Source organism: Calonectris borealis, chromosome 3 (genome assembly GCF_964195595.1).
Source record: "Calonectris borealis chromosome 3, bCalBor7.hap1.2, whole genome shotgun sequence".
NCBI lineage: Eukaryota > Metazoa > Chordata > Aves > Procellariiformes > Procellariidae > Calonectris > Calonectris borealis.
Genome location: NC_134314.1, coordinates 89,835,535 through 89,860,893, shown reverse-complemented (window position 1 = coordinate 89,860,893; position 25,359 = coordinate 89,835,535). Strand labels below are relative to the sequence as shown.

Below are 25,359 nucleotides of genomic sequence, written 5' to 3'. Positions count from 1 at the left end.
TTTAATTCAAAGTAATACAAATCACAAATGATACAAAGGAGCCTCAAAGAAGCAATGTCTTAAAATTTCTTTTTTTTTAAAAAAGGACTTTATGGTTAAGTACTTTAGGCTTCCTTGGGTAGCTATTTTAGAGAAAAATATTTAGATTATTTCATTAAGGCAGATGGAAGTCAGCATGTGATCCTTCAAACACCAGCTGTTTAAGAGTAGGACAAGAATCAGCGTAAGTTTTGAAATCACTGCTACACAGTAACAAATCAGTGAGTGTCATCGTCAGTTTTTAATGTAATAGTAGTTGTCATTGCTATTTCAGTTTTGCCTGTGGCCTCGTTACTGATTTTAAAATCTTGATACTGAATTTGAGAATGTAAGGTGGAAGACGAAAGGGAGAAGCATACAGGATCCCTAATAGGAGAATGTTGGATCCCTATCCAAGATGCTGTGGACAAGAAAGTGGGAAGAAGGACCAGGACACTGCTGGAAAACAGTGTTGAGCCTGGAGAAGAGAGAGCTTTGGCGGACATACTAGCAGCCTTCCAGTAACTATGAGGAGGTTAGTAAGAAGCTCTTCACAGCGGTGCATGTCAGGAGATGAGAGACAACAAACTGAAACAGAGGTTCAGACTGGGTATAAAGAACTTTTTCGCCCTGAGGACAGCCAAGCAGTGGAATATGTCCAGGGAGGTTGTGCAGTCCCATCCTTGGAGGGTTTCAAGACCTGACTGGATAAAGACCTGAGCAATTGGGTCTGATCTCAGTTGACCCTGCCTTGAGCAGAAGGTTCAACTAGAGACTTTCTGAGTGCCTTTCTGACTCAGTTGCCTTATGATCCTATGAATGATAGAACACATGCTATTTCATACTGAGAAAGAAATGGTAAAGAGGGAGGAAGACAGAAGGAATAAATGGGGACTCATTGGGATGAAGACATGGATAGAAACTGCAGCAGCTCCTCATAAAGGCAGGATGGGAGACTGTTCACATGAAGGTTGTTGAGGAGAACCAGGGAATGAAAGCAGTGACTGACAGATTCAGTGAACGCAGTCTGTAGTAGCACTGAATCAGCACAGCTGTGTATACAAAGCCGAAGCCTAAGGCAAAGCCTGTCTTTTGGACAAAAGAGTTTACTGACCAGTTCTGGAAGCCCATCCAGGTTCCTCAAGATTACCAATGCTCCTGGTCAGGAGTCAGATGAAGACTCAGAAGTGGAAGATCAGCTGCTTGTCTTCCTGAAACCAGATGTCAGTCTTTACAGAAGAACTGTTTATAACAGCAGTTTACTTCTACACATAAAGACCACTCTTAGGCCACACCTCCAGGTTGCCAGATATTATGTTATAATTTACTTTGGTGCTGTGAGATGTTATCTCACAAGTTTCAATGAAGTTATATGAAAATCTCTTATTTTTTCTCCTTTTTCATTGCAGTTCTCAATTTTTCTGACTGCGAAGAACAACTTGAAAACAACACAAAGATAACAAAAAAACCCCAAAATGTATAAAACTGCCTCATTTTCTCTTAGGATTTCACTACTTTTTTAGCAGTCTAAAATTCTGGTTGGCCTCATTCCGTGGCTTCTGGGAGAAGAGCCAAGGGTGGGGGGGGGATGTTGCAAAATGTAGTGTTGGCATGCTCCTGTTCAAATCAGAGGCTGCTCAGTTGGGTTGAGTTGGAATTTTTTTAAATTATTATTTATTTATTTAATTGAACTCAAAGAGCAGACTGGCCTGTGACCACTATCCAGGTTACCCACCCAGTTACTAGCAATTCTGAAACTTGCTGCCTGTCAATTTTTTAGAACGATGCAGTAAGGCAACATTTTAGTACTTTGAACCTACCTGTCTAGAGGAACCAGGCTCTGTGAGGAAGCTGGGTTTTCGTTTAGCTATTAAAGCAAAGACAAACCAACCCACTGAGGAAAACTACATTACACCAAAACCCAAACCAAACCTTATCCGTTTTATCCTCATTTTCCATTCTGGTTTGGGTTGGACCATGAAATTCTTATTGGAGGTACTGCTCATTTACTTGAATTTCACAGAAAATCTTCTCAGTCTTTTTATACATTTAGAAATCACAGTACCAAAAAGGTTCATATATTTTCTTTGGGACAGTTTTTATTTTTTTTGCTACAGTATTTAAATTACAAGCTTGGGTGATGGTTTCAAACACAATTATTTACTCCTTTTGCTAAAGGAAGCTTAAGTTAAATTTATTACAAATAGTTACTAGTCCTTTCAGATGATCTTGGTTTTACATTACAGTACAAAGTAGGCAAACATGTTTTCCTAGAAGGGTAACATCCCTTTAGGTTACTGAGTGGAATAGTACCCAGTCACACAGGAGTCTGGACTTCTAATCTACTTTGCTTATTTGATAGTTCAAGCTTGCCCTTTACTCCCAAAAACCCTAAACAAGAGTTTCCCTTTTTGTTAGACTACTTCCTACTGCTTGTCACCAGGGTTATGCATTTTCCAAGTATGAAAGCAAACATATCGAAAAAAATTTAAAACATGGCCTGTGTCTAGATTACAAACTTCTGCTGGCATATCTGGGCTGTGGAGCATCTGCTTCCTTACTGACACTGTTTTGAAAACAAGTCTGTAGTATAGTGTGGCTACACTACAGCACAGTGCTTTTCTTGGTGTAGTCTATGCTATTTGGGGTGAGGGTGTTAATTATGTCATCAGAAAGCTCTTTCTGGCAGCGTATGCTGAATCTACATCAAAAGTCTTGTTGGTTTTGCTCTATCGCGAGAATCTCTTAAAAATAATTACGCTCAAAGAATAAACTGGGGTTTCTAGTAGAGTGCTGCAGGTGATTAAGTGGCCACAACTTCTCTGAAGATACACTATCAGCCTGAAATCCAGTCATATTTTAAGAAATGACTTTTAACTACTGTCAAGTACCAAACCATTCCCTGAATTTTCCTACCAACTACAAATGGTTTTACGCTGGCGTAGTATGTTTCCCCTACTGCCAACCAGAACAGCCATAAAGACATTGGCAGGGAAGGAAACAGAATAAATAAAAACTTACACACAAAGGGCTTTAAGATGCACAAAGTGGGGAGGTGCGAGGGAGCCTTTTTCCTCTGTTTTCTTCCTACTTATAACAATCTTAGCTGTTGCTCAGTATTATTTTACCTTAAAATACTCAGACAAGAGGAATAACTGTTCAAATCAACTATTGCTTTTACCTTGGATTTACCTGACTGTAAGATCCTAACCCCTCAGGTCACCCAGGCGGAAACAATGTCACTAGCAATCTAAAGAGAACAGAGCATACAGGAAGGCCAACATCAGGCCTACCCACACACTCTTTGGAGTTCAATGCAAAGCAAATTTTGTTACGTTGGTAGCTGCAAGTTTGATAATGTACTACAGACCATGCCAACTATTTGCACTAACAAAATTGTCACACGAAGCAAGAATTAGTACCATCAGCTTTTTTATAAAGGAATGCCAACAGAAATTAGATCCAGATTCAACCACTTGGTTGCAACTGAGGAGTGAACAGCTCAGATCAGGAGCCGGGCAGCTTGTGCGTATGTGCCCCTTCTGCTCCCTCAAATCCTGAGAGACTTTGCAGGTGTGGTACCTTGGCATAGGTTGTGAAGGCTGGAGAGATGCTCCAAGTTACAACCCAAGTGTAAGGTAGCTGAGTTACACAGAATGCCTGGCCGCTCATTTTGCATCGGGTACGTGTTGGTAAAGTGGTGCCCAGCCTCTTCATGATCTTCTTGTAGGCAGTTCTGCTGATACTAGTGAGTCTTTGCGCTGGGGATATAGCACAAAGCAGACATACCAGGATTTGGACCACTGATTTTAAACTGAACTGCTTGTTAAAAATTGCTTTAACTTTAAATAGCTTTATAGTTTTAAATAAAATAATTATTTTAAAATAGTTTTAATTAAATGAACCTAGAAGTAGAGGATCTTTGATCTCCATATCCAATATACTTTTGAATAAATAGTTCTCTATATACCTCTTGATCTTTTTGGTGATGAAGTGCACAAAAACTTAAAAAGATTTTTTTAAGCTGAAATCAACAGTTGTCTCTTTAGGAATAAACAATATCCTGAAACAATGCAAAGTTACAGAAACCCAAAATACGTTCTAACTACATAGTCACTATAAATACATATTTTAACTGAATGCATGCTTTTTAATTACTCTGTGAGTAAATTACCAAAAAAGAAAATTAAGATTCTCTTTAAAAGAAAAACTAAATAAATAAACAAACCCAGACTTCAAATAATAAACTGAACCAGCCAGTAACACTTTAAAATACAAAAGTGTCTTTCCCTTTGTCCTTTAGATTAGCCCATTATAATTAGCATTATAATACTCTGAGGATAAACAAACAAAAAATATACCAAAAGACCGTTCTCAAGTTCCATTCTGAAAGCAAAAGTTTTCATTAATTTGGGCATTTTAAATTTGCTAGTTTAATATAAAGCTGCACATGAGGCTCCCTAAGGCATAAATAAACTAAGCCTCCGCAGTGAAAACAAAAAGAGAAATCATACATGCAATTTATTCTAGAAAAAAACGTGATTTTAACTTTCACTTTAAAAACCCGTTAAGTATAACAGTGCGTTAGGAACAATCAAGCTCACTAGAGGGACAATTTGCTTGCAAATGCCAGAAAGCGTAATCATTTAATGTTATAATTCTGAGCATATCTTGAAGATTTCATTTCATAGTATTTTACAAAATAATATTCTAAACCTGAACACACTGCATCATACAACGTTAGTAAGCAGGAAATCATGGAGTGGAGTGAAGTGGACCCCTCAAAAATGCTGTTTCCTGAGGTGTAAAGGAATCATTTCACACTAACACCTTCAGCAGGGCTAGGCCATTGTGCTCTGTGCAAGAACAGTTGCCACATTTTGACCAGAGTGTGGGCCAAAGGCCTGTGTATCCAATTCTCACCTTCGCAGTCATGTCAGTGTTTCTCTCACATACCACACAGGGAGGGCTGAGCACCAGGTGATAGAAATACCCCTTTAAAGTGACTCTTTGAACTGAGTTACATTTGTTTGTATCGCTGATAGAAAAAGAACAGATTTGACAATACACGTCTCAGAACCGCAGGGCAAATAGATGCAAATGTGCTTTATCTGCTGGAACGAGTGCCCTGGACTACTAACATGCTAGATCTGCAGTGAGCCTCTGAATCTCTTCTGTTGGATCAGTCCCACTTTACATAAGCATTCACTCATTGAGAGAGGCTGCAGCCACACAGTTCAGTGATCCTGTGCACTCATCTGGGATGAATCAGACATGAGCCCTAATTGCAATAAATATTCACAACGGCAAGGATCATTATTCCCCATTTATGGAGGAGAAGCTGAGGCACAAAGTGGTTACTGCAAGTCAGTGACATAGCTGGACAGAAAACCCAGTTAGCCCCACACCTGCTACCAGGTGCTTTAAAATTGGCCAAAGCCACTTTACTGTTTAACATGAATAATTTACTAAACATCTTACTTTTGTTCCTGTGTTTAGTGAGACCAATGATTTCTTTTGTTAACCTTCCATTTCTAAAACAGCCCACACAATACTGGGAGTAAAGTTCCAGGAAATTTAGTGAAATCTGCCAGCAGATTTATCCCACTCATGATATTTACCATAAACTATAAGATACAGGGTCAGCCTGTTAATCACCAAATGAGGGCTCTGTGAATGCCGCTGCACTCTTCTCACTCCACTCAAATAATTACATGGCTCACCAGGAGAATTAAAATGGAGAAAAATAGTTAAGACTTAGAAGAAAAATAATGTTTCCATAAAACACAGACTTATTGCATGATAGCTGGAGGCAACACCTTTGCACAAACAGCTGTAAATTAAAGCTGTCCTTTTACTAAGCTTCCAGAGATTGCTTACACAATGTGTGGCAATGGGAGAGCGTATAGAAGACAGTTAATTTTCTTCTTCCTTCTTCACTTGCTGAAGTTGTTGAAAAGCTACTTGCCTACTCTCAAAAGGGTGAAGAGAATAACTTTTTATTCTCCCATACCACACTGCTACAGCTTAAGATGTGAACATTTTGCCACCTGATTGCTAAACTAGAATTTCTTGATTTCTAAGTAAAAGTATAAGTACATCATCAAATACACGTCACCTGCAGGTGGCAAGTGTTAGAGAACTTGAAATCACAATTTTTTTCGACCCTCTCCAGTAACCATTGGTGAGCTCTCAATTTGCTGTCTCCGCTCTTTTCAACTAAGAGAAGGCTATCCAGCGTTTAAGTTCTTCCATACGCTGCAATATCTGGGTATAATAAAAATCCATGTTGGCTGCAAAATCAGTACACACAGGGGATTCCATGTCACCAAAGGTGCAGTACAATGCAGTTCCTCCAATGCTAAGGAAAACAGTTGCTATGCACAGCAGGATCAGCAAAATACAGGAGCCACCAGCTACTTCATCTGTAAAGATAAGAGCAGAAAAGATGATATACAAAGCGATATGAACGTGTGTGAGAAAATCTGTGATAGGTTTTTACCATGAATGGGTCAGGAGGTAAACACACTTAATAATGCTCACCGTGTCAAAGTGACCATAATACATACCAGGAACTGTATGTTTCTCTACCCAGTCTTTTCAGAAACCTAAATAATTATATAGCTCCATTTCTGCAACCTGTGCACCTGTCTTTGCTGATATCACTTGCAGAGTCATTCCACACTGAAGCAAAATACACTTAACTACGAGAATGTTGCACAACCAAAGCCTATTTCATGGAAATAGTTGAAATGAATGAAAGCTTTGAAACTAAAACAAATGGAAACATTCTTGCTTCATTTGTACTGACACTGACTGTGCTACCATGAACTGTTTGTGTTTACTCTCACATTTTGACTGTAAGGATACAGGCAAAACCTTCAGGGTAGGCTAATGTGAAGGGTTATTTTACATCTCAGTTATTCTGTGTATTTAAAATAAAAGATGGGATAAGCTCCCTTTTGGGCAGTGAATGTATTTTCTTTTCAGTGTATGAGACACACTTAATACACTCTTAAGCATTAAAGATCTCCATTTAGTGGCTGGCACACACAGTAGATATAGAAAGTACTATCACTAGTAACCAAAAGTATTTTTCTTAACATATCTTTAGTTTGAATAATAGAGATCTTAAACTCCATGAAAAGCATAGCAAAATAATATATTGTATTTCTTATGAGGCTATTTAGCCCATCAAAAAGGCAGTAAGGTGTTTAGCCAAATTTAACGACAGCTATATATATATATGGATGTTTAATTATAAAGCAAGGTTAAAATCTGACACCCTCCAATCCCATGGTCTACTAGAAAGGGTTGGAAAGCTACCTGTGGACACAGCACAACAGACTTGTTTCTTTTGCATCACTCTTTTCCTACACAGATTAGATTTAGGGAGAAAGCCTACACCTCCTCTCCCACCTCTAAGCTCTAAACATTAATGAAAGGGCATGCATTTGATGTCACTCGCAAATCATTCAGCCAGAGGAAAAAACCTCTGGCTTCAGTCTCAACCAAGCTTTAAAACAGAAGTGTACTTATTATATCCTTCTGTAGCCTCCTTACCCAAACCTGGTATAGAATAATCTTTGATCAATCACCTTCAGTTATTACTTGATTAAGTTTTAAAAAGCCAAAACAGTATGTACAATGAACGCCCACTTTGCTTTTGTAAGCAAAAAGATCAACATCATTTGCACTCCAAGGATGCAACCCATGAATTAACAGCGTTAAATTACCTTGATCCAATGTGTCTTCCATTTCTTGGAATCGCACTCTTCTCTTTGTTTGCCTTTGCTGGACTTGAGCAATTGTTTTCCCTTCCCTGTCATCTCTCTTCTTTAGTATAGACACCAATCCTTCTGCTGGGGCAATCTATCAGGAAAGACAGCGAGTGGCACAAGAGATGTGAGAAATCCAAGCATGAGATCTATTTAACAATGACTTTCAGGAGGAAATGAGCTAAACAGTTAAAAAATGGTTTCCACTCTACTTTTCTTAAACATTGCAGCACTTTTGAAACCTCCTTCTTGAATACATCAATTCCTTAACATGCAGGACAGCTGCAGTATCATTCTACTGTATGCTGACACTACTTGCCCTTAATTGCTGTTGAAGTTAAATACACATGCATTTACTGTCTGGATCATGCTTTGCATTCACTGCAACAGTTCCTTTGTAAGCTCAGATTATTAAATCACATGGGTTGGGAAGCGGTGAGGAGGGTTCGTGTCAAAAACACCATCATCAGAGGGCAATAAGAAGTCAATGACACACTGCTGCTGCCTCTCCAAAGATATAATCCCGCAGAGACTATCAAACACTTATTGTGAGATTAATTTTCCAGCATTGCAATTGGTTCCCCAGGGTGGACAACAAGCTACAGTGGGGCCAGAAAACCAGAAAGAGATAACACCAGGGAAAAAAAAAGCTTCAATGCTCTGGATAGATTCCAGCTCCACATTGTAATAAGTTCTCTGGATACAGCAGCAGTTCAAAAATCCTCCCCTACAGGCTGGTCACCCAAACAGCGATACAGTCTATAAATCAATAAAGCGTAACTTCTCTTTCCTTTGCTACAGCACTTGTTTTAGCTGCAAGAGTATATGCTAAGCCATACTAGGATGTTACACCAGCCTGAGCAGTCTGTAATTTCCTAGTTATCAGAGAAATGAAGGTAGGGGAAGTATCGGGAGAAAAATGCTTTCCTAAGCAAGCACTTCCCAGTGTGCTAGATATAAACAGAAATTTAAATAGGAAGCATATTTAGACATGCCTTTTTTTATCTTGAGATCATCTTTACCTGAAAAAAAGTCTTAGTCATCTCTTCAGAAATCTGAGTGGCACTTTTAAAAACTTATTCTGTAGATCAGCAATAACAATTTCAATTTGTTAAATTGAAAAGTAATCTGTATACATTTGTATAATGTATATTATAGATAAGAAAACATACTACATTTGCAACTGAGTTTGCAACTCATCTGTGTAGGAAATGACCCCAAATGCCTATAATTTTCACAAAAACTCAAAGTGGAAAAAAGTAACTTTCCAGATAACGCTGTAGTTGCAGACAACTGACTGCTTAACTCTCCCCATAATCTAATCAAGTTAGAAGACCATGCATAAAACTCGTTTGCATTGCAATCGTAAGAGCTGTAGAAAAACAGAAAACAAGTGGCTTCATAACCTATGCCGCTAAACTTGCTTCATGCTACAAGCTTATATAATGCATCGATGCATGCTGTAATTGGAGAGATGGTGCGTTGAACACAGTGAAACACAGAGCACAATCCAATAGGCACTGTACCAGCTATGGCATTGGGCATTTGCAACATTTTAACTGGTAAATGTGGCAATTACATTTGCAGGTCTCTAGTCTGGCAGTATTTTATAGCCCTCAACTGGACAAATAATGTTGCCCTGAACAACTCATAGAGTTGGTCACTGTGGGTATATGCTTACAGTCTAACGATTTTTCCCCAAATCACAATTGAGAGGATAAAATTGATCTCTGCTACACTTCCCCTTTTGATATTCACTTTCCCTTTTGATTATCTGCTCAAGAGCTTGAATGGATTATTTAATGAAACAATGCGATGAAGTACTTACAAAGTAGTGAAAGTGTGGAGGTGGTGGAAAGAAATTGTTTACAAAGTTAACATATGGAGGACCACTATTTGGCACAAATGAGCCAGAAATAATAGCCTGCAAGTGTCTCATCACAACAGACAAGTGTACTGGGGTGAAGCTTCTACTGGTATTGTTAAATTAGCCTTGCAGACTGCCATGAAAATTTATCAGGCCAGACAGAAAATCAACACTTATGCTTCCTTGTTGTGACAAGGAAGGGGGATCGTGTAAGAGTGCATTAATTTGACTTATTTATCTGGGAGGGCAGAGACGAAATTATGTCCTTTAAAAGAGTAGATTATTTTAAGCTTCTGTGTACGGCTTTGCTTTCATAAAGAGGATCAATGGCTCCTCCCGCACCACCCACGCAGCAGGCTAGCTGTCACCTGGCACGCGTGTTATCAAGTGGCTTGGATTGCACTTGGTGGGAATGTCACCCAGGGCCGGCGGGGCATTTGTACCAGTCTGCCCGAAGATTAGTATGTGGTGGTCCGTTCTGCAAGTAGTAATTTCATTTTGTCTGTTGGCTCTTGGTAGTTTTTGAATGACTGTGTCACAAGCACTGTCTTCTCCAAGCTTAAAACCAGAGGGCTATCTTTGACAGGATTATGTGGAAATGTGTGTTTCAGTGATTACAGTTACGTAAAAGGCTTGCAAAGCAAAGCCTTGCTACAATGAGGTTCACTTACTTTCCCTGTCAGACTACATGGCTGTGTTTCAGGATTTACTTCTAAATGTATAAAGAACTAATCCACACAGCAGAGGTTTCTCTATTCTGAACATCATCTTTTGCTTAAAAAGGGGGAGCAAGGGCTTTTGATTTTGCAATAAACTCAGTGTGGCTAGACTCTCCTGTCCCAACAAAAGCCATAGACTGTATTTTTAAGAATGTCCCCATTACATGATATGTAACTCATACCTAGACTATTTCATCTGCTTTTGAATTTCATGACTCACATAATTAAAGTTTTTGTTTTGTTCTGCAAAGGACCTACAAAGCTATGCCTCCTGATCAGGATACAGTTTATTGTTAAAATGCAAATACAAATACAAACATACGGCATTCTGCATAAAGCAATATTTACACCTTCTTTTCTACCGTATTCTCAACTGCAGTTCGAAAATATTTAATGCAAACATCACCACATTTTATTTTTATTTTCAGTCATAAAAACTTAAACATCATAAAAACTTACTGTAAGTTTGTCATGTAAGAATAGGGTCCATCTTGCTACAAATAAAATCTCATTCAATTAAAACAACTGTAAATGTAGTTTTCTACCATACCTTTCATTTAGAAAGATTTCAAAGCTATATATAAACTGATTGTATTAGATCCATCTCCCATTAATTAAACATCCAAGGAGAGGGACTTAACTGCCATGCAAGACTTGAAGTTTTTCACCCCAGTCTTTAGGAGGCAGGAGGAATTTTAAAAGGCAGAATACATTATTTAAATTGAAAGTTAATGAGGGAACTGTGGTTAATACAGTTGACCACAAGTCAAGCCTTTGCTTGACTTGAACCACAGGAGGAAAAATGTAGCCTTGCACCAGGCTGCACTGCAAACAGCTCTGTGTTACATGAAAGAGCTACATAAAGGACCCTATTGAAACATCGAACATTTTCTTAATTCTAAGTTAGATAATTAACAAAAGATGCTCTTGGAGCACCTATGTAACTGAGCTTACTCACTCAGCTCTGCTGGCTTTCACAAAATCTTTTGACCGGAGCTTTTAGAAGTATTGTACACAAACTGAAAATGGCATACAGGTATGTGGTGGCATTTTGACCAACACTCAAAAGGGAAAGCAGCAATGACTGTTGGTTAATTGAAACTCTGTAAATATTTTCGCTTTTCTCTTTTTACCACTATTAATACAAAGTGATTCTGCTTCACAGAAAAGTTTTAAACTTTTTTGGATAAAGTTTAATATCCTGGCTGCAAACCAACTACAAATAAGCTCTAATTAAACTACCTGTCTCTTCTCTGTTTAAAACAGCATTTGCTAATAAAATATTAAAAAAACTTCTTACATTATGCATATTTTCACCAAATATGATGTGTATGTATATATTTATAAACATATTAGCCAAAACTATGAAAATAAGGTCCTTTACTTCAAGCTTTTAGAGAAAACAGATTAAACTTGACTATTGGAATCATTTGTAGCATACAGAAGTAAATAAAAACCCCAAAACCAGGGGCACTGCAAACTGGGATCTATGAACAAAAGTTCACTGTATGAAGTATTTTAGTCTGAATGCAGAGAACTACTCAAGGAGGAGTTTTGTTTGTATATTCTTCTACGGGCTGTATTCCTTATTCAGTTACTCGGCAAAGGCCTACAGTTTTATTTCTAGCAATACCAGATTTCTTTAAAGTGGTAATCCATAACTGTACGACGAAATGACAAAAAGCAAGACTGCCCTGGGTTAAGCTATAAGCAGTAGACAAACCCCTTCGCTAATAAAATACATTAGATAGATGAATAATTTGACTTCGAAAAGGAGCTAACTTAGCAGATTCAGTATTCATAGCACAGCATCAGACTCCAACCGTTTTTCTGCTGATACGCTTGCCCTGCAAATACCGGGGCTCCTTTATACAGCAATAAATAGCTCAGATACCATGTAAGCATTTCATACGGAAGCATAATTCTTGCAAACTCAAAACTACAGGACCCAAGCCATACAAAAGAACAGGGGGTCTCAACAAGGCACTGTCTCCAGACCTAGTACAGATAGGTGGAGACTTCATTTCTGCAATCAAATCAGCTGCTAGTCAGTACATACTCGGTACTTTTTAAAAGTCTTGGTGTACAAACAGTGCCAACCAAAAGCTACTACCTTATGTTGTGGTAGAGAGTCTCGCTATCTTTGCTTTTTGAAAGAAATTTCTAATTATAATTTTTGAATAAGGAAAAACGTTAAGATTTTACTCATTTCCCTAATCATCACTCAGATAAAAAGTTTATGTCATAAATTTTTATTTCGTATGGCAAAATGCAACTTACATTACTGAGGTTACAATTTGTTTGCTGGTGTGTCATTTCATTCTCACAAAAATGATAGCAAAGAGATCTAAGAAGAGGTTATACACTTCTGATATCTGTTGCTGCCAACTGCTGACTGTGCTTCAAAGCTCTGTTAGTTGTATGAATCTAGTTTCTATAAAATGACAGTGATTTTCCATCATTTGCATGTTGTCATGCACGGTTTGTACTAGTGAAGAAATACCCAGTATAAGGGACTGTACGATATGTAAAGTACTATTCTGGTTTTGCAATTATTTAAAGCCAGAGTCAGAATTTAGTGGATTTTCAGACTTGTAATTAGTTATTGTAAATGGTAGACTAAAAGTAAGTGACATAAAGGGTCTAAATTAGAGAACTACATGAGATGATTCTTTGATCTCGATATAGGGTCAAACAAAACTTCCTAACTCTAAATACATACACAAGTACTTACGCTTGCCCATTTACAATAAATTAATATTAGGACTCCATTGAAGAATACTGATGAAATTTTGTCCCACCGTATGATTTTTGTACCTGGGTTATTTCAAAATAATCTTTACTTCTGCCTTCCATTCTAACTTATTTGTGGCGATTTTGTAAATACTCACTCCATGATAAGTTTTATAACAGTGAAATTGATTTATGGTGGTGGTTTTTTTTGTTTGTTTGGTTTTGGTTTTTTTTTTTGGTTGTGGTTTTTTTTTGTTTTGGTTTTTTTACTGTCACACTGGTACATTTCATGTAATTAATTTCATTTCATTCATGTGGCTGCTAATGCATTTCTAGGTATTTCTTTCACAATTACTGTATGAAAACATTGTTTTCTTATTAGATGGCCATAGCCTGAACAATACAACTTCAAAGGCTTCAGGAAGACAAGAAAGGAAGAAATGTTACGGCTGGGTGCAAAGATCAGTCTGCTTGTCAAAACATCAGTGGAATCCTATTTTAGCACTAAAACAACATCAGTGAAAGCAAGTTAACAGTGCTGCTTTCTCAGGTGTGCCAAACTCTCTCAATTCCTGGTGTCTTCCACAGAAGCTGTAGGTGCTCACCACTTCTGAAAAGCAACCACTAGGGTAATGATAGGTGATAAGATTAATGGGAAAAACAAAATATAAGCTTATAATGAAAAAATACAAGCTGCTATGCTGTCCTTAACTCACCCTGCTGCACCTAGAAATTTCAGATATTGCAAAAGAGCCCCAGATGCTGCATATTACAAATTTTAACTGGTATTGAGATTAACCCTTCTTCTCTTCTCCCCGATTTAAACCCCCTGCCTCACACTCAACTCAGGTCTCTTGCTAAGAATAATCCAAAAAGACTCCCACCAGTGCCAGCCAATATTATGCCTTATATGGCCAGAAAAAGTACTATGGAAAGACTCAAGGTACTTTTTCCTCTCCAGAGACTCAACTGGCCATCAGAGTACCGGCAGTCCTAGCATCAGGATAGCAAACTAGAAATGAATCTAGATTACCTGTAAAGAATCAGCATCAGTCACTGGGCCAATCAATACAAGCATAATTTTTCTAACAGTATCAATATGCTGCTTCCTATCCCATCCTCTAAATGCAAATGGCACAAAAATAGCAATTTAAAAATAATTACTATAGGATTAATTTAGGATTTTTCTATGTGAAACAGAACAGTTCTCTCCTGTAGCTTATAATGCTGAACTTTCAGTGGGCTCAAAAGAAATCTAATCCTGAGGGATGATATTTAAATTACTCTTCTGTTATACATGTATATGGGCTTAGCACAGGCTGTCAACAAAATGCACTTTTTCAAAACCATTCTCTAAGTGAACACAAGCCAATGGATTTAGTGCAAAAGTTTGACTGCATGTATGAACATGTATATGGGTTTCCACATCTGCGTGTTGTCAAGAGCTTGTGTACAGCTTTGCGCATATAGCCCTCAGTCCTGGTATGTGCTATGCTTCCTAACATCCCACAGAAAGACAAGGTGTTTTAGGGACAGGTCAGGATGAATGATCTTGGAAAGAAGATAAGAAGCTCTTTAGGTGGGGAGAAAAACCAGCTCTGTTTCCAGCTCTGGAGATTTTGCCAAACATGTAATAACATCAGCATGGATCCCCACTATTTAGTTCCCTGTTTGGCTGCTGTCCTTGAGTGATCGTGGGTTCTTGGTCTCTCTGCATTAGCTTCTGATCTATAGAGAAGTACTGTTACTTTATTGCCAAGGGATGTTGTATTGTTAAATGCATTAAAAATAGAGATGAACTAAGAAGATACCTTTTTACAAGTCTTCCCCCTCCAGCATCTGGAATCACATCATTTCACAATAATCTCATTTTTTCACTTAAAGAAAAAGCTTTTAAGGTCCCATGGTTGCAAATGCACCAAAACCAGAAGGCAAATAAAGCAGAGATGTCATAGCACACTCTCCAAAAGAAGTCCCAAAGCAATAAATCTTCTGTATTTTCAGAAGAGCAATTTAGCTTATGAAGCACTCATCCTTCTTGTGGCCTACCAGCAGTGCTTCAGAAAGGTGGGTTCAGGCTTAGTTGTTCTTTCTTAGTTTTGGTTGAACAACAAAACTGCCTGAACTTTGCAAAATTAGAAGCCCATATATCCATATACAGAGTTTATTACATATGTAGTTCTCACCTATATGGAAGAGGCACAGAAAAGCAAATTTTATTCTATGAATGGAAATGAACCACATGTTACATCATAGGCATTATGTAGATCTCTGATGTGAAATTGTGATTTAACAGGAATTGTCAGGCCATCTCCTAACAGTCTCCATCAGAATAAAAAAACAGCGGTGTTCACACTCATATGTAAAAATCAATCTAATTTTTAGAAACACAAAGCACTACTGGTCAAGGAAGCAAGCAGGCAAAAAAACTTTTTTCTGAATTAACTCAGAACAATTAAATAAGTATAGAGTTCTTTTCAGATTAAAGAGAGTGATATATGAAGGAATATTTAACACATTTTGAAGTTAGTAATATCTAAAATATTTTAATTGAGATAAACATGGAAGATTTTATAGGATTCACAGTATTTACCTCAGCAATCTCTATCCTTCTTGCAAGTTCATCAAGAGAAGAAAAGCTGTCATCTAGTGATAAAGCTTCCAGCGAGCTGTAAGATGCTTGTTCAGGTGAAATATCTGGAACAGTGTCAAAGTCCTCTTGGTTTGCTAAGTTTGCAAATGATTCTTCAATGTCTATTATGTTACCATTTAAAAATCTGAGAAATAAATCTTCTTGTTCTTCATTATTTACCTTCTCCTCCTGTCCTGCTGTTCTCTGTATTTCCTTGCACACTCGAGAATGGGCAGTACTCTCATTCTCAGACACTTTATTACACCCAGAGCATACATTTGATGCAGTTCTGTCCCGCGAAGGTTCTTCATCATCATCATCAGGCTGTTTCTGTTGTTGCTTTAAATCACTATTTCCAAGCTGGCCACTAGCAATTTCTGAAGAGCCAGCAGCATGTTTTGAGCTGAGCAGATTTCTATCGGCTTGCACATCTTTATCAGTAGGAACCAAATCAGTAGGCATATAATCAGCATCTGTTAAAACCAAAGCGTCTACCATTGGCTCAAGAGGGAGTTTCACTCCAGGCTCCCCAGCTGTGCCTTCTATTTCTTCCGCATCTTTAGAGAGCTGTCTTTCTCTCAGCTGCAAACTGTTATCTTTACCGGCATCCCCAGATAATAAACAGCCCGAAGAAGGCCTGCCCACTGTCCCTGTGGACTGGGTGTGTGGCTCCAATGTTGATTCAGCACTGCAGTGCTGCTCCTCCATGTGGTCCTTTCCTGCAGCTACCCAAAGGCTTGCTACCTCTGTCTGTCTCTCAGTTTTGTTTTCACCTGGAGAACTAGTGCTCAGCTGTTTATCTTCTTTCTTTGGTCCAACGCCAGGACAAGTTTCAGTACCTAAGTGCAATAGGAAAAACAGTTCCAGTGTTTTTAAATGATTCAAAGCATCAGCCCAGAGGGGAAAGAGTATACTGTGATTTGATAACATTGTAACCTAATGCTTTAAAATGCACTCCCATAAAGGGCAGGTATTTCGTGCTGCAGTCAGAATAAAAGTTTCGTTAGTAGTCTGAAAAGCTGACTCCTGACTCAGCAAAATATTTACACAAATTCTTGCAGGCAAAGCACATGCTTTAGTGCCCTCCTGAAAAGAGTTACTTCCATACTTCAAACACAGTATGTATGTAAGTATCTTTCTGAACAGCCACATTTCTTCTAAAGCATGTTTTATGTGAGTGCATCTCGTGGAGGCCTGGAGTTCAGACAAATGCACTTAATTACAGAAAGCTGTATTTTGATGCTAGTGTGTCTATCACACAGGGAGATATCTGCATTTCCTTTAAAGAAGCGGAAATCATACTAAGAAACTTTAAATTAAGTTCTTTTAAGTGGGTAACTAGCTCCTCCTTTGGTTAACACTAAATTAAGTATCCAATTACAATATTTTACATAATGGGCTGCATAAAAAGATATTGCTTTTTGAATATGTAAATCAGTTTACATATTAAAAAATGCAATCGGATACAGCTTATTTCTGTATTCACATTTACAATACAAATGAAAACTGATTTTTCTTATCTGAAATTTCAGAGAGAAACAAGGGGTACCTTTATCTAGCTTTGGGCCTTTGTGTGTGTGTGTGTGAATTGACTTAGATAACCAATAGTAAGCATAATCTGTAATTAAGTCACTGTAGTGACTGTAGTAGACTCTACTAACTCACTCTGTAACGTTAAATTAGTCAATGATTAAGTGCTGCTAAAATCTTGTGATTCACTTTAAACTGTGAATGAACCTTAGACTGCTGCTAAATATATATAGACTGCTGCACATATAATCCCGGTTAGACATAAACCATTGTCCAAGTCTGAGACTAAGATTGGATCCAGCCGCACCTAGACTCCTCTCTGAGAAGGAGTTTGGAAAGCAAGGGGGTCTAACTCTGAACCTCGTGACTCAACAGGAGGGTCTCCCCTACCCTTTTCTGTCCTTGGTGTCTGTATAAATCATTTCAACTCAATTCTAGCTTGATTCTCCTTTGTATACTTCATCCACGTAGTAAGTGATAGAGTGAACCTTGCCATTGAATTCTGTTAAGTCGCACTATTATAAATTTCTATTAAAATAATTTGCTGCTAATACCTTGGACGGTGATGTTTTAAGCGGCCTGTAAACCACTCATTCGCGACAAATTGGCATAGTCGGCAGGATCCCAGATCAGTGTTTCGCGACACCTTATTAATTATATATGTTCTCACAAGAATGTCTGAAGATCTCTATGCCAATCTTATCCTTCTTCACCTGTTAAAACCTCACTTAAAATCTGAGCAATTTCCTGAACTTGTCACATGAAACAGGGTCACATTCATTAGTCTTTAAAGAAATGTTTGCATTAATTCATTGTATTGAACAGTTTTATTAAATTCTAAACTATTCCCATTTTAAAGGATAATGAAATACAAGGTAGCATAGAAAAGACAGGCTTGGAAATTGAAGAGAATATCCAACCATCTCAAAATGCAGAAAAAAAATCAGAACACCATTAACAGATAAGGAAGGGTACGGGGAGCCTAACTTCTGAAAATACTGAGAGAAGAAATGGGTATGAGACAGGGACTTTTTGAAAATTAGACACAGATGAGTAGATAGCTCAAGGGATTTGTAACGGGATACTGAGCCCTTCACATATAGGTCTCGAGTTCAAATACAGCCTGGATTATTGGTACAAGATTTTGTTACCATCTGACAATTTTCCCTAGTGGATACATCCACATTACAACAGGCATCTTTGTTGGCAGCCCCAATTGCAACGAAGATTAAACGGAATCGGAAATTAAATCGAATTCTTTACCATGAAAGGTGGCCCTTGAGCTCAGGGCTCTGTTCCTAAGAAAGTAGTAAATGATCCTAGCATTGTTATCTAACTATAGACACACGGGAACTGAGATGTAACGATCATTGTTACATTCCACATCAAATTTTCAGCAGCTTTCAATATTTTCTTTACACCTACTTCAAAACACCTGCTTGAGACAACCCATGCCCACTATTGACTCAAGGCAAGTGAAGACAAAGACTTGAACACTTAATTAGAAAAGATGCTTTTTCCTACTAAGTTAAATGAAGATGTACCCACCAACGCGGCAGTAATTTTTATCTGACTGTCACGAGATATAACAAAGTGTCTACTGAAAATTTTCTAGAAATGAAAGCACTTATGGTAATTTAAGAAATGTTTTTTTCCCCAGAGTTACTTCAAAATTGATGCTTGCTTTGTTCATCACAGAAACCCGTAGCCACCACTTTTTTATCCTGTTAATTCAAGACAGCCTAGCAGAGAGAGTACTGACCTATGGCATTCTACCAGTGGAGAATTCACACTTCTCCATCTTTGTCCCTCTTCCCATTTAAAAACAAATCCCATGTGACCTAAAAGAAAACAGGGTATAAGCAGTTTCTCCCCACCTTGGAAACAGGTCTATATGTACACACTGCAAACTTATGCTAAGGGTTTTATTAAATTCATCATTTCATTATAAAAGGTTTAATGAAACACATGAATTTGATTATCTTCAGTTAACACTAAGGCTATTAAGGCTTTCAGTCAGAAACTGAAGAAATTAATGGACATAGGTTGTATCTCATTTTTTAATACACACACATAGCTTTAAGGGCCCAGTTCTCTCCGTTGGTAGACTCAAAGAGAAAATTTGCCAGACAGGAAAATGTAACAGAACAGACCATTCACAACCCTTGCTCAGAAGGGCAGAAAACTAATTCAGTGACTCTCCCAGGAATCTTGATTAGCCAGCTTCTTATAAAGCTGTTTCTTGGTCACTATATTCCCAGGAGAGAGGAATAGTGAATTCTTAGGATCAACTGCCTACAGAGGCTCAAACTATGTTCCCAAATGCCTGCAATAAGTCAATAGAGTAATTTTTGCTTTAGATTAGTAAGGAAGTGTGATTTTACTTCAAAGATGCTACCACAGTACAGTGCAACAATCTCTACAATGTAATATATATCTCTATGTATAAGCTAATACTTTTTATTGATAATTGCTAGATAAATTCTTATTTTGGGCATATGAATTCATATGAAGGACAGTCTTCAAACCACTTGAGAATTTCCTTTTCCTGTCTTACTGCAAGTCAAACTTCTACTACCAGCAGCTAAGTGAGTTAAGTAGTTCTCCCTGCAGATTGGCAGATACATTTCTAAGAGAAGAAGAAAAAGATTACACATTTACTTCTCATTTTTCATGATGTAGAGAAAAAAAACCACCCAAAAAGCAGATGACAAGCATTCTAAGTTTTCACTGAGAAGGCCTATGCTTTTAGGCTAATGCTGAACAGGTTAGTTTCAATACGAGGAACTGTATGGTTATTATAGTATAGGATTCTGCTGGGGTTCAGGCAAAAATCAAGAACCAGCCCCAAATGGCCATATTGCTTCTAGTTCTGAGCTGGATCACGCAGCCACAGCTCAAATATTTTTTGCACAGCACTGAGTGGTGTAAACGAATTCAGAGTTATGGATCACCTTTGTCCAATTTCTGTATTAGTTCATACCGATGCCTTCCCTACCCAAAACCTTCTAACTGCAACAAAAACAGTCAGCCCTGTGCTGCTGACACATTGACTCAGTGAGGGGCAGCAGTAGCTAACTGACCATGCACTTGCCTTAACAGATGAAGAGACCTGTCAGGGTGAGAAGTCATTGCTTCCTCAAGAATGTGCTAATCTTTTGAAAAGCATCTTTTGCAAATTTTAAGCATTTAAACTTGAGTTAGGCTTGAAATATTCCTATTTTTGTATCGAAAAAGTATTCAGCACTGCTGGAAAGTTCTCAGCAGAACCACTTTCTATTGGATGACATAGCTTTACTAATTTACAAACATTTCACAGGATCCCAAAGATTTTGATGACATTTTGACAAGAGTTACATTAAGAGAAAGGCATGAAAAAAGTCCATTTACACCATCAATTACTTCCACATTAAGTTTAATATGTCTAGATGTTGTACTACAGTATTTTAACATTGACACAAAATGCTCCTTAACTCAGAAGTTTCCAATGTTCAGAAATTCTGCTCTCCTGAAAGCTTTTGTTCCCACTTGGAATAAAAACAATGGAAAATTTTAAGTGTCTCATTTTTTTCCATGGGAATTTCCAACCATCCAAAAATAAAAAGCATTGTGTTCTTTTGATCTGCTTTCTGAGCTGAAGAACACGTTTGTTTCGTATTTTCAATGTTTTGTGTTTAGTTAGGTTACAAGAACAAACACAGAGAAAAGGCAGTATAAGGGTCATGGTAAAAGAGGATGAAGATGAGGAGGATCAACACATGTAGAGAGCTGTGACTCTGTATCTTTGTTAATTCCTGATTCTCCTGAACATCTCGGCTGATACACACTTGTAGGATAGTTTAGGTTGAAAGGGACCTCCTGAGGTCACTTAGGCCAATCCTCATCTTGTGAGAAATTCTAGCTGTTTTTGAGGAAAGGTACTCAGTTTAGGCCAATTTTGGCAACTGGAATGTGGCAAAAAAAAAAGAAACTTTTTGCTCAAAGAGAGGAGAGAGAACGCACAGCCTGGTAGTCTACCAATGCTCTTTCCCACTCTGTCTCCATTTTAACAATTCATTAATTTGTCAATGTTTCCTAAGAACCCAATGATTCTAACAAATTACTCAAACAAAACAGCCACTGCCCAAGGCAGGAGGAAGAAAATGAAGCTGACATAAAAGCGTGTACTAACAAAAATTAACTGAAGTATGTTTTTCGCTTCAGGACCCCCCCAAAAGCTTCCTAATTTTCTGTGCTGTTACAGAAAAATGTGTCTCAAAAGCAGTATATTGTATGTCATTTAAAATAGTTACTAGTACTGTTAAGTATACTGAATTGCCACAACTCAGAATCTTTGTCATTAGATTGTTTACCTTATATTTTATACTTACAAGTTATGTATCTTATCTCTAGTTTTACACGATTTTGTAGCTTATGTAGGCTGCTATAAATGCATGCACATTTAAAAGACCTTTTTTTGATGGAGGCTAGAATTACTTCAATTACAATTCTGAATGTCAATGACTAATTAAAATTGCATAGTACGTCCATTGTGCAGTTGTGAAAAAAATTAAAATTTGCACAAATGGATGAGTCTGTGGGAATCCAACAAATGCTGTAGCTTCAAATGAAATAGCTTCATAGTATTTATAGGAATATGTCATTACAGTATATTTAAAACAAACATACGCACATGTATACACACACATACCTGATTTAAAAGCAGCAGCTTCTCTTTCCTTTAAATTTTTTGATGCCATTAACTGAAGCAAACAACCGCTTTCACATGTATTTTCTGCAGCTACTAGCTGTAAAATATGATAGTATTTCCTGTAATTTTTGGAATCAAACAGGAACACTGTGACTTTTTGAGACATCTGAACTTCAAACAGTTTCTATACTAAACTGGAAAGATTATATCTAATAATACTAAAAATATATTAGCAATTTTTGACAAAGCAGAATTCAATTAAACAGCTTCTTACCTTATTTTTGGATGCCTGTGGCCTGCAGCAATAAAGAAAAAAAGAATAAATTAAACAACTTAGTAGCAACATTCTTCATAACAAATGTCATTGAAATCTTATAAGCCTTTGCTCTGCTCTAATATTAGCACAGAACTTTTCTTACATTGAAACAGTGTCAGCATGCTAACATACTTTCAAGCACGGATCTGTACCATATATGAATATCATCAGAAGACCAATTAGCCCAAACATTGCTCCACCTAATTAAGAAAGCAGTCAAAAGAAAATTTACTGCAACATATCTATCAATCTAAATTCCTCTAAAACTTTATGCTCAGAAGGAACTCTACCAACTTTAAAAATCATGTAAGGACTCAGTATCTACTAGTATTAAAAATACTGATCACTATAAGAGAATGAGGAATGGAAAAAATCCCACAAAACATATTTCCCTCTCCACAGACTGTTTACACTGGGACATGTTTTCTGGGTACTGTAAGATACAGCAGCTCCCACTGATTCCACTGGGATTCACAGGTGAGTCAGCACTGCTAACAGTCAGCATGGACTTTGCAAACGGTGTGGAGATTCATGCACAATGTGTTTTATAACGCACAATCTGTCTTGAACCTTTCATACAGCAATGAAGATAAGATGTTGAGCATTTTGTTTAAAGCTACTGAAAAAAAAAAACAGTAGGCGGCACAAGAGGGAAAAGTACTGATGTTCATATTCTCTGACAAAAACTTTTAGAAGTTGCACTGACTTTTAAATTTTACCATCTAAACTTCAAATAAGGGACACTCAAAACTATCTTTAAAGAACAAACATGTCCAGTATGTAGCTGTAGACCTTGAGTATCAGAAAAAGTTACATTACTTTCAATTACAAAAGCAAAATGCTCACATTTTCTGAGACCTGCATGTTATTCATTAAAAATTTAAGTATAATTTTAATTACAAAACAAATCAAGATTAAAGTTTAGGAAAAAAAATATGAAACAATAAAAACAAATAGGCTTTTGCCTAGAGAGTTTGGAAGAGTTATAATATCAAATACAGAGAACTAATCATGGCAAATGAACACAAGCCTTAATTTTTATCAAATTGCAGGGTTTCTCAGAACCGGGAATGACGTTACATAACTGAAATTTTGTATTTTGAAGTGGGGCGGCATGGAAGAATTAGAAGGAGAAAGCAGAGTTATTCTCAAGAAGGTGACAATCGAGGTGACAATAGGGAGGTGCTGCTAGTTGCAGCATATAAATCGCAATAGACTTGAATCTTAATCTTTCTGTGGGCTTGCAAGGTCACATGCAAGGAAATGTAGGCTGAGGAACCCTGTAGGCACTCAGAGTGCAATCTCTCAGTAGCAGCAGGCTGTGGGTGTAAACATGCAGCTACGGTGCTAGAGCTGCCTCCTCCTCCTGTGGAAATGCAGGAGTACGCTTTCCAGGGGCTCCCTCCTGAGCACATTCAGACTACAAATAAACAATCCCTGCCTTGGTTCTGGCAGTCAGCCTGGGTGTTTCCAAACTTCTGTACGGTCACCCAGAAGAAAAAAAAATGGGGAAGCCAAATCATACTCTCTATGAACAATAGGGGTATTTTGGCTTTTGTTACATCCAGACTGACTAAGCCAATGCAAATGTATTTGAAGAAGTTCTCTCTCCCCATCTGATTGAGAGCATCTCCCCTGTCACAGGTTGGTCTTTTCACAGCCTTTAATTGTGGTTAGTTTCCTTATTATTGTTGGCTGATCATTTTTCAGTGGCAGATGGTGTAATTCCTTTCCTCTGTCCCTTAAACTCGATGTCTAGTAGGTAGGATATTCACCCATGAAATAACAGATCTTCTCCTTCCTGCTGGGTACAACCCCGTATGTGTAACTACCCAGAAGAGCACCCTAGGCACTGTCCAGAAGTTTGTGATACTGTGATACACTGATTCAGAAGGCTGATGAATCAGGCAAAGCAGGTACGAACTAAGATTTCACAACTTTTCAGAATACTGCCACACTAGGGAGCGACAGAATCACTGCTTCATAATGTTTGCACAACCTATATGAAATCAACAGAAGATAACAAGAGTGACTTAAAGCATCAAGGGAATTGTCCTAAGATGTGGAAAATTTGGGAATAAAATCCTATAGGGTAGATTGAGTGCTGCAGTCTGAGATGCTGGGCAATTGCATTTAAAAACAATGACTAAAACAATAGGTATTAGACACAAGCACCATCATCAGTTCTACAGTCTCCCTCTTCCTAAATTAACACTACTCACTGTTTACTTTGGCTGAAGATACTAAAACTCAAAACTCCATTTCTGGCAAACTAATGATTTTCTGAAAACAGTTCAGATCTAGTCCTATACATTCCTCAAACCATATTAAAACACTGAAAATTGATGGTAACGGAAACATTTTAGTTACATATCAAAAAGAACCACCACTTTACAACCAAATTCATTGAAGTTAATGGGATGCACCTTTTATTTTGACATTGACTATTTTAAAACACCTATACTGCAAGTAGACAACAGCTGCGCTAACATATTAGTACTGGAAAAGGAATAATAATTTCTTATACTTACTGTTGATGCGAAGAGCAAACTCTAGTAAGCTTTTCCAGCTCTTCACCACTCAGTTCTTTAGCTGAATTCCTCAGTGTTGTAACTGGACTAGGAACTGCTGTTTTCCATTTTCTTTCTAAATTAAATCAAAATAATTTTTACTCAAAGTATTATAAAAGTAGTATTTGCTTAACATAAACATATACATGAAACTAATTAATAGAGAAATATTGACAACTCTTCTGTGTATGCTCTACAATCTTGTTTCAGACCATGCAAAAAGGCACTGTATTTTTTCACAACACACTTTATTTTCATCACATCAGATTCACCAACCCTAAACCAAAAATAAGCTCAAAACAACTGTGGATCAGTCACAGTCTCAATTAATAGAATAAAGAATGACAAACTATTTGCACCTTTTTCATGAAATGTGAGAGAAGAAATCTAAAGCAGGAATACTTTTCTCGTAACAAGCTCAGAGAAATTCTGATATAAATGCTGCTTTTGCTATGTAACATTTTTAAGCTGGCAAAATGTATACTCTGTTATTTAGAAATACAAAA

At 37.5% G+C, this 25,359-nt stretch overlaps 1 protein-coding gene across 9 annotated transcripts in view; it reads right to left on the bottom strand.

Annotated features, from left to right (window-relative positions):
• Positions 1 to 1,482: 1,482 nt before the first annotated feature.
• CNST (consortin, connexin sorting protein) overlaps positions 1,483 to 25,359 on the bottom strand; it is a 52,976-nt gene continuing 29,099 nt past the window's right edge. For all 9 annotated transcript variants that reach the window (XM_075146582.1, XM_075146583.1, XM_075146590.1 and 6 more), the window contains 6 exons: positions 24,815 to 24,929; positions 22,242 to 22,263; positions 21,968 to 22,064; positions 15,709 to 16,586; positions 7,755 to 7,890; positions 1,483 to 6,443 (listed from right to left, as the gene is read on the bottom strand). In XM_075146582.1, the coding sequence (XP_075002683.1) occupies positions 6,238 to 6,443; positions 7,755 to 7,890; positions 15,709 to 16,586; positions 21,968 to 22,064; positions 22,242 to 22,263; positions 24,815 to 24,929 (1,454 nt within the window). In that variant the 3' untranslated portion in view covers positions 1,483 to 6,237. The remainder of the gene's footprint in view (positions 6,444 to 7,754; positions 7,891 to 15,708; positions 16,587 to 21,967; positions 22,065 to 22,241; positions 22,264 to 24,814; positions 24,930 to 25,359) is intronic.